At 41.6% G+C, this 10,629-nt stretch overlaps 1 protein-coding gene across 2 annotated transcripts in view; it reads left to right on the forward strand.

Moving 5' to 3' along the window:
- Positions 1-10,629, forward strand: part of tbrg4 (transforming growth factor beta regulator 4) — a 37,074-nt gene extending 26,445 nt beyond the window's left edge. The window contains exons 8-11 of one of the 2 annotated variants that reach the window (XM_020515451.2): positions 2,542-2,790; positions 4,791-4,902; positions 7,408-7,522; positions 10,362-10,629. In XM_020515451.2, the coding sequence (XP_020371040.1) occupies positions 2,542-2,790; positions 4,791-4,902; positions 7,408-7,522; positions 10,362-10,463 (578 nt within the window). In that variant the 3' untranslated portion in view covers positions 10,464-10,629. The remainder of the gene's footprint in view (positions 1-2,541; positions 2,791-4,790; positions 4,903-7,407; positions 7,523-10,361) is intronic. The other variant, XM_048595979.1, reaches the window with a different exon arrangement.

Raw genomic sequence — 10,629 nt, forward strand, 5'->3', positions numbered from 1 at the left:
ATCATAAGATGAATCACTCACTCTAATGATTAGTCTAGTAAACTTTCTGAACTGATTTCAACACGTTTACATTGTTCTTTAAGTAAAGTGACCAGTACTCAGACGTCAAATGCAGGGGAGAAACTAAGGCTGGAGTAAGGAAGGCTAAGAGGAAGCATGGCAGGTTGTGCTAAAACAAATAGCAAAATGTTCTCCAAACATATTAATAGTAAAAGATTAGTGAAGGATTGAGTGAAGCCCATAAGGACCAAGCAGGGTAAGCTGCTCATTAAAGCAAAGACTAAATGAAAATTTTGCTTCTGTCTTTACCAGATTAGAAGATAGTGACGATGGTCTTGTTGCAAATGTAGTTGTTGAGCAATTGAGCAGTATTGTGATAGATAAAGGAGTGCTAAAAAAGGCTGGCTGCACTCCAGGTAGAGAAGTCACCAGGCCCGATCCTAGATTGTTAATAGTTAGGGAGCAAATCGCAGAGTCATTGACAGAAAGTTTCCAGGCCTCTCTGAACACAGGATTAGTCCCAGTGGACTGCAGGGTTGCAAATGTGAAACTCTTGTTAAAAAAGGGGGCAAAGGATAACCCAGGAAACTACAGACCTGTCACCTTGACATCAACTGATGAAGGCTATTATATGGAATAAGGTAAATTTAGATTTAAAGAAAAATAAGTTGATACTAAACATTCAGCTTGGCTCTATTAAGCGTGGGTCATGTCTAACAAATTTAATTGAGTCATTTGGAGAGGTAGTAAACAGAAGATAAGTATAGATGGGCATTTCTTAGACAGGAGATGGGTTAAAAGTGGTGTTCCCCAGGGTTTGGTGTTGGGACTCTTGTTTTTTCTGACTTACATAAATGGTTTGGAGATCGGTGTTGAAGTCAACATCTCTAAATTTGCAGATGATATGAAGCGAGGGAGAATAGTGAATTGTGAAAATGACACTGAGCATCTTGGGAGGGACATTGACAAGTTAGACAAATGGGCAGACACCTGGCAGATGAATTTCAATGCACAGAAATGTGAGGTAATGCATTTTGGGAGAAGAAACAAGGAGAGACAATATAGGTTCAATGGTACAACTTTGAGGGGAGTACAGGAGCAGAGGGACCTCGGGGTTCATGTCCGTGATTCTCTGAAGGTGACCAGGCAAGTTGAAATAGTTGTTAAGAAGGCTATAGGATCCTTGGGTTTATAAATAGAGGCGTAGAGTATAAAAGCAAGCAAGTGATGCGACACCTCTACAAATCATTGGTCAGACCACATTTGGAGTGTTATGTTAATTTCTGGGCACCTTATTTAAAGGAGGACATTAAAGCCCTGGAGAGAGTTCAAAGGAGATTTACTATAAGGATACCCGGAATAACCGATTTTAGATCGTTTAGAGGAATTGGACTTATTCTCATTGGAACAGAGAAGATTAAGAGGTCATCTTATTGAGTTGTTTGCATATCATGAATGATTTTAACAGGGTAAAAGAAGGATATTCTGTTTCCAGTAGATGGTATGTCAGTAACTAGGGGATCACATTTTTGAAACTGTCAGCAAGAAAGCTAGGAGGGAGATGAGGCGAAACTTCTTTGCTCGGAGAGTTGTTAGGATTTGGAATGCACTGGAGAGTGGTTGAGGCTGATTCCATACGAGATTTCAAAGACAGCTGGATATATATTTGAAAGTGATGAATTTAGAGGACTGTGGAGATCAGCTGGAGAACAGTACTAGCTATGTAGGATCAAATTACTGCAGATTCTGGAATCCGTACTGAAAACAAAGATGCTTGAGAGAGCTCGCTCTCTCCATGGATGCTGCCTGACCTGCTGTCATTCCAGCACTTTTTGTTTTCAGGAGTAGCTGTGTTGCTCTTTTGGGAGCCGGTACAGACATGATGGGTCAAATGGCCTCCTTCTGTACTGTAATGTTCTATGATTCTATGTCATGTCACCAATGCCCTATATAACCAAAGCAAAACCTTTCTACTTTGGTATTCAATTCCCCTTGTGACATGTTATAATTCTACATTCTGAGCTTTCCTAATCACTTGCTGTACCTGCATACTAACCTTATGTGATTCATTCATTAGATTATCCAGCTCCAACTCCTTACATTCAGACAATATGCTTCATTTATATTTTTCATGCCAAAATGGACAATTTCACATTTTCCACACTGTACTGCATTTGCCAGACCTTTGCCCACTCACTTCATCTATCTACATTTCGCTGCAGTGTCCAACTAGGCACTGCAATTAAGGCTCGAGCCTGAACCTCCCATCAAGAAGCAGCTGCCCCAAGTTACTTTCCTACTTTAAGTGAAAATGAATGAGAGTGCATTTGCTTTACGTAGTTAAATTGGTCCGGGAAGTCACTTTGCCTATGAAATATGAGTGATCTCACTATAAAAATAATTTGTTATGTGTATAACCTTGTGCTATGTTATGGATGTGTTTCAGTTACATATTGCAAATAAGCATGAGAACAGTTCCCTGGTAGGATTTGTGTGGCTGCCACTACTGCATTTCTTTGTTTCTGTGTCTGCTATTGCTAGAAGGAACCCAGGCACAGAAAGGCGAAAACTACAAGCTGAAGTTGGTCCATATCAATGCAACAGCTCAACTCGAGTGCTCTGACTATAATGGTCCATATTTACCAACTCACTGTTTGGATTCGTGGACCTCAGTAACCAGGAATAACCTAAGTCCACTCGGCAGTGGTGTGTGTGAGGCGCTGCAAACTGCTGTTGGAGATCAAACCAAGTGTCGCTGTGGTGTCAGCACTATGTATGGTTGGATAATTGGTATGTATGTAGAATTAGTGATTTTCTTCTCCACTAATTTTATCGTATTCTGTTATTTCTATTGACAACATCGACCATATGTACCTGACCCAAATGGCAATTCTGCACTTGTGTCTGGACATTGAATGCTGACGAGCTGTTTGGTTCAGTTTGGCACTGTATTTGAACCTGATGCTGCCATCAAGAAGCAGCTGCCACAAGAAGCAGGAGTCACTGGATAACGTACAGGAATTCAGTGCCTGGCTGACTTGATTCTTTCAAACTTAGCATATGTACAAGATAAAGTTTGAAACATACAGTAAGTTTTCATTTAAAAGTGTGGTTCCGTTCCGCAGAATCCCAATTTTAAGTGAATCAGTGGTTCTCATAGGAATCAATATCAAAGCCAAAGTTTGGTTCTTTTGGAAATTTCACTCAGAAACATCAATGCAGAAGTTCAGTTACTGTACCATAATGTGTAGCTCTTCACATTCATAGCTGGAAAAGGTTGCAAGATAAAACACATGACTAAATGTAAAATAGATACAAAATATATATGTGCTTGTCCAGGCCAGGACTGGGTGAGAAGTGAGACTGGGAAGTAGCACCAGGAGTTTGAGAGTGGGGAAATAACTCCTCTAGGAGAGATGACATGCAGTAGAGAGGTGGGGGCTGGAGGGAAGTCCGAGATCCAAGGCAGCATCAGGAGGGGTCCTTGAGAGTGTGGATGCCCTAGGGGTAAAAGTCATGTGTGCAAAACTATACTGACACTATACTATAGTGATGTTAAGACAGAACAGCGTTAAGTGAGTCAACATTAAACTGAATATTTGAGAGCACTAACGAGGAGCATTTATATTGCTGGAGCTGCTGTTCTTTTGAAGACAATAAAGCAATACTTGTCTCTTATTGATCCTGCATACTCAGAGAAGTTTGCCTAGTCGATCAAAAACAGATTAACTGGCCATTCATTGCTTGTCATGCAGAATATTATTTTCCTTCTCGTTTTTTGTATGGGGCTTAACCATTTAAGTAGTTGCATAGAAACTAAAGATGAATAAAATCCTGAGGTGTTCAATCCAACTTTTATAAATCAGAGTTTTGATTGGGTCTTGGGCAGGCATTAAAACCAAATGTTTGCAGTACAGAATGAGGATATTCGGGCCATTGATTCTACACTAGCTTTTTCTTAGGACAATCCAAATGTAATCCCACAAACAAACATTTTAGCACATAATCTAGGCAGCCATCCCAGTGCAGTACTGAAGCAATTTTGCATCTTGGTGTCCACCTTTGATTCAAACCTTGCACCAGCTGAACTGAGTTTTGGTTTAACAAAGGGGCTTAAAGATAGCCTTGAAAGGATGAAGCAAGAAGTTTGTCTGAAGGGTTGTGAGCTTATGAAGTGCTATATGTGAAACATGATGGAAGCACTTGTGCATTTGGCAGAGAAATCAAATATTGTTTTGTGGGGCGATTGTAATAGTGTTGTGGGAGGTCGGGGGGGGTGCCATTAAAAGTGAAGGGAATGGAATTATGTAGAGAGTTTGTTCAAAGATCAATCAGTTGAAATATCACCACCTGTGCTCTTGAAGTCTGATTCTTTGACATTAGAAATTCCATGAAGCCCTTCAGAAAATTTCAAAAGGTTCTTCCAATTGATGACCAACATTCTCTCTTAATTAGCATCAAAACAACTTCTCAATCATTGTTTTTGGAGAATCGCTACTTGTGTTTGTTTACAGAACAGCACTTTAAGCCATTGCAACATAAGGTGTTGTTTAAATATTTTCTCTCTCAAATACCTTGTCTGAACATTGCTAAGGCAGGTAATCATTAATTTGCTTTGGTGAGTATCAGAGGATTTGTTTCATTTATTTTCTTTTTAGCATCCTGTTTTATACCCAATAAAGTAGCCTTGGCTGTGTCCAGTTAGCTGCGTCACATGTTCTACAGGTTCACAGTACTGAAGTTAGAGTGTTAGAGCTTGTGCATGGTTAATGTGTGTTCTTTATTCGTAGATGGAGAAGTTGTGATTGATTCTGAGAATAAGCCTCTTGCCGTGCAGGAGTACACTGCTCCACATGGACCACAGCCAGAGGGGTCAAAGCCCCTTCCCTTTGGAGCCAAGAGGTAGAGTGAGTGAGGATTGGATAAAAAGTATCAATAATAAAACTGATCCATTGTGCCTTGAGTGCCATTTAATCAGACATGAATAAATCTAAACGAAAGAATGTGCATTTCTAGTTAGCATATAACGTCAGAATCTCACAGACCTGGGTCAGATTCAGGGCCCAAGAGTTAAATACAGATCATGAAGAGTCCAGGAGCTGCATCAACCACACCTAAAATTGAGGTGTCAATTTTCTGAAGCTACCAAACAGCATAAGTAGTAAGTGATAGATATAAGCAATCCCACAGCCAACAGATTAGATCTAAGCTCTGCAGTCCTGCCACATCCAATTGTGAATGGTGATGGACAATTAAACAACTTACCGGAGGATGAGGTTCCACATATATCCTTATCCTCAATGATGGGAGAGCCCAGCAAATGTTAATGTAAGCAACAATCTTCAGCCAGAAGTGCCAAGTGAATGATCCATTTTGGCCTCCTCCAGAGGTCCCCAGCATCACAGATGCCAGTCTTCAGCCAATTCCGTTCCCTTCATGTCATATCAAATAACGGTTAGAAGCACTGGGCATTGCAAAGCCATGGGTCCTGTCAACATTTTGAAGACTTATGCTCCAGAACTTGCCGCTCCACTAGCCAAGCTGTCCCAGTACAGCTGCGAAACTGGTATCTAACTGACAATGTGCAAAACAGCCCAGGTATTGCCTGGAAACGCAAAGCAGGACAAATCCAACCTGGGCAATTATTGCCCCATCAGTTTACTAGCAATCATCAGTACAGTGATGGAAGGTGCCATGAATAGTGCTATCACGCAGCATCTGCTCATTGATGCCCAATTTGGATTCCTCCAGGGCCACTCAGCTCCTGACCTCATTACAACTTGGGTTCAAACATGGACAAAAGAGCTAAATTCCAGAGGTGAGATTGACATTTCTTGACATCAAGGCCACATTTTATCGAGTATGGCATCAAGCAGCCGTACAAAACTGGAGTGTGATGATAGTGACTATTTGAAGTCAACCATCTTGGCTCTAGGAGTTTCTCAGGGTAGTGTCCTGGGCCCAACCATCTTCAGCTGTTTTATTAATGACCCCTCCCCACCATCACAAAGTCAGAAGTGGCAATGTTCGCTGTTGACTGCAGAATGTTCACCTTTATTTGAGAATCCTCAGCTACTGAAGCAGCCCATGTCCAAATGCAGCAAGGCCTGGACAATATCCAGGGTTGGGCTGACAATTGGCAAGTAACATTGTCTGGCAGTTGTGTGATGAGAATGACCATCACCAATAGAGAGAATTTAACTACCACACCATAACTTTCAAAGATGTTAACATCACTGAATCCCCTTTTCAACATCCTGGGGGTTACCATTGACCAGGAACTGAACTGGACCATCCGTATACAGTGGCTACAAGGCCAAGTCAGAGGCTAGGAATACTGCAGCAAGTAACTCTCCACATCCACAGATCTTTAGTCACTCCATCACCGATGCTCAGTAGCAGCAGTGTGCACCGTCTATAAGATGCACTGCAGAAATTCACCAAAGATCCTTAGACAGTACTTTCCATACCCATGACCACTACCAGCTAGAAGGACAAGGACAGCAGATATATGAGAATAACACCATCTGCAAGTTCCCCTCCAAACCACTCACCATCCTGATCTGGAAATATATCACCATTCCTTCAGCTGGGTCAAATCCTGGAATTCCTTCCTTAATGACATTATAGGTCAACTTACAGCACATGGGATTGCAGCGGTTCGAGAAGACAGCTCACCATCACCTTCTCAAGAATAACTAGGGACAGGCAATAAATGCTGACAAGTAAATATGTTTTTTTTTTTAAGTAAAAGAGTCACAGTTTGACTCTGCTGGATAGGTTTATTTGCAGAGCGATTAAATGAGGTCAGGTTTGGGATAATGTGCTTTTCATGTTAAATTTAGAAGCAGGTTATGTTATCAAAGCCAGCTAGTAAGGATTATCTAATGATGTCATATTTGACAAACATGGATTTTTTCAAGAAGCAATTGAGCAGATAAAGTGTATACAATAGATGTAGTTTGTGTAGATTGTAATAAAGCACTTGATGAGGAATCTTTCTCAGGAAGGAATTGAAGCAGTAATTTTGATTGACAAATTAGAAATGGAAAACAAAAGGTTTGGTTACTTGGTGCTGGTTGAAAATGTTGCTCCCCATGGTGGTCATTTCTGGGTCCACTAAATTTTTTCTTCATATATAGAGGGTTTGAATTTGAACATATGAAGCAAATTGAAATTTTTGACAGATACAAAAGTTTTTAAACTGTCATTGAGGAAGGTTGTAAAAGACCTGAATACACACAGATGGCATACAAATTAATATGTAATGATTTGAGGTGACATGTTCTCTGAAGGCATAATTTTGCTGCCTTTGCTGTTTCATGGTTGGGTTATCTGTACCATGGGCTTTTCCTTTCTAAGCATTTTAATTTGGCGGTTGATTTGAGCATCATTTTAATTTCACAGATTGGCATTTGTGGCTCGAGAATTCCCACACTACAACTCTCGGAGTCGGGACCTACTGGGGCGCTTCGCTATGGCTCGTCGGCATTTGCAGGCTGCTGGATTCTTGGTTGTGGATGTAAGCTTCCAACTATTTTTGGGAAGTAGCAGGAAACGGTCTTGCTCTAATTCAAAAGGGTGTTGGGACAGCATAATGTTATGACCAATAACATGTTGCATGTAGAATACAACCAGTGTACAGCCAAAACTGCATTGAAGCTAGACTGCTATAAAGTCTGGGGGATTGGGGAGGCAGCCAAAGAAAGTGTGTAGGAATGATGTCTGCCACGGGAGGAGGCGGCTCCCTCAGAGGGTGGAGGGGAGAGAGACGATGCAAAGGAGAGATTATAGTTTTAACTTGTCAGGAAATAACTTACTAGGAGCCAGGAAAACCTCAAGGCATTAAGGAAATGAATTCCTTGCAAAGGCTACAACAGTTCGGGAGAAAACTAGTGGATGCTATTATAATGAAAACTGTCAGTTGCTAAGTTTAATTCTGAGGTTGAGATCTGATCTGACCTTACTAACCAGTCTACCATGCGGAATTTGGAATGCTTTGCTGAAGTCCATATAGATAATATCTACTGTTGTGCCTTCATCAGTCGTCTTTGCCACCTCTTCAAAAAAAATCTCCAAGTTAATGAGACACTTTCCCATGCACAAAGCTATGTTGAATATCCCTAATCTGTCCTTGCCTTTCCAAACGCATGTAAATCCTGTCCCTCAGAATCCCCTCCAACAACTTACCCACCATTGACGTAAGGCTCACCAGTCTACATTCCCTGGCTTTTTCTTAACTCATTTTTTAGTGTCAGAGTCATACAGCACGAAAACAGACCCTTTTGTCTAACCCGTCCAGGCTGAGAAATTTCCCAAACTAAACTGGTCCCACTTGCCTGCTTTTGGCCCAGATCTCTCTCAATCTTTCCTATTCATGTACCTGTCCAAATGTCTGGAAAATGTTGTCACTGTGCCTGCATCTATAACTTTCGTCTGTGATGAGGAAGGAGAAGCAAAAGGAAGAGCAAAAAAAGGGGAGAATAGTTGGAAAATGAAAGGGAGAAGGATGAAGCGAAGTAGCAAAACAAGGGGGAAAGGAAGGGAAGCCACCAGATGGTCAATGGTTGGAGGGAGGAAAGTGGTGACGCAGCAGGGCATCAAGTGACTTTTTCGGGGGGAGAAGGGGGCACAGCATAAGAATCACCATCTCCCATCACCAAGCCAGGTTCAATACATGCCCCAAAACACCCAACAGGTGGGTACAGCACATCCAGATGCAACCCCAACACCCACTAGGTACTATAGATACACCAGAGGGACACCAGCTTCCAGCACACAGGTATGACAGAAGCCCAGTTGCCCCCCACAACACCCAGACATGTAAAACAGAAACCCTAAAGTCCCCCATCACCCAAATTATGTACAATACTGACACCAGTTCCATCAATACCCAGCAGATGAGTACAATAGGAACCCCAAAGCACCACCCACACCCAACTGGATAAACCAGAAACCCCAGTGGCCCTCCCACACTCACCCCGAAGGTGGTGCTGTATTTCTTGATCAGGTGGTCTCCGATCCTCTGTAGTGTCTCGGCCGCCTGGTGGTCATCATCTTCACTGTCTTGGAGGCAGCCAAACCAGCCAGAGCTGCCGCCCGTGGAGAGTTAAATAATGGCACTACATTAGCAAACCTCCTGTCTTCTGGCACTTCACCCATGGCTATCAATGATACAAATATCTCAGCAAGGGGCTCAACAATCTCATCCCTAGCTTCCCACAAAATTCTGGGAAACATTTGATCAGGTCCCAGGTATTTATCCACCTTCATGCATTTTAAGAACTCCAGCACCTCCTTTTCTGTGATATAAACTTTGTTCAAGACATCACTATTTATTGCCCCAAGTTCCCTAGCTTCTGTGTCCTTCTGCACAGTAGATACTGAAACAAAATATTCATTTAGTATCTCACCCATCTCCTGTGGTTCCACATGGAGACAGCCACATTGATCTCTAAGAAGCCCTATTCTCTCCCTAGTTACTGTTTTGCTCTTAATTTACTTACAGAATCTCTTTAACTCAATTTGCTAAAGCTATCTCATGTCTCCCTTTTGCCCTCCTAATTTCCCTCTTAAATATACTCTTACTGCTCTAGGGATTTACTCGATCCCAGTTATCTATACCTGATATACTCCTCCTTTTTCCTGACTAGAGCCTCAATTTCTCCAGTCGTCCAGCATTCCCCACACCACCAGCCTTGCCCTTCACACTAGCAGGAACATACTGTCTCTGAATTCTCTTTATCTCATTTTTAAAGGCCTCCCACTTTCCACCTGTCCCTTTACCTGCAAACAGCCTCCCCCAATCAACTTTTGAAAGCTCCTGCCTCATCCCGTTAAAATTGGCCTTAATCAAATTTAAACTTTAACTTTTTGATCAAGTCTATCCTTTTCCATAACTATTTTAAAACTAAATAGAATTATTATCACTTGTGTCAAAGTGCTTCCCCACTGACACCTCAGTCACTTGCCCTGCCTTATTTCCCAACAGAAGGTCAAGTATTTTTCTCAGAGATACATCCACATTATGAATAAGAAAGGTTTCTTGTAGACACTTAACAAATTCCCCCCCCAATCAAGTCCTTAACGCTATAATAGTCCTGGTCTATGTTTGGAGAGTTAAAATTCCCTACCACTACAACCGTATTATTCTTACAGATATCTGAGATCTCCTTATGTATTTGCTTCCCTTGAGAAAATTTCAAGTGGAGCCCTCAAAAAAAATGTGCTCTGTCTCAATTAGATTGCAGCGTAAGTTATTACATATTAAGGATTTCTTTACTGTGAATAGCTTGAATATTGAGGAGGTAACTTTCAGTTATTGTTCCTGCCCCATTCCCTGGGACCTTTTTTCTCTGCAGGTTCCATACTATGATTGGCTGGAGTTGAAATCTGAGTGGCAGAAGGTTGCATACTTAAAGGACAAGATGGGCAAAGCCATTGCTGAGGAAATGGCACAATGAAGTGCAGACTTCCGCCACAATATTGTGATTCAGAAACAGGCTGAGAAGCCAGAATGTTCCCACTGAAATTCATGTGAAAAAAGAATTCAATGGAGTCGGAACTTGGAGAGATTTGTACTGTACAGAACATATTTTAAATTAAAAAAAAGTACTCAGTTCAAAACAA

This window comes from Rhincodon typus, chromosome 4 (genome assembly GCF_021869965.1).
Source record: "Rhincodon typus isolate 14 chromosome 4, sRhiTyp1.1, whole genome shotgun sequence".
NCBI lineage: Eukaryota > Metazoa > Chordata > Chondrichthyes > Orectolobiformes > Rhincodontidae > Rhincodon > Rhincodon typus.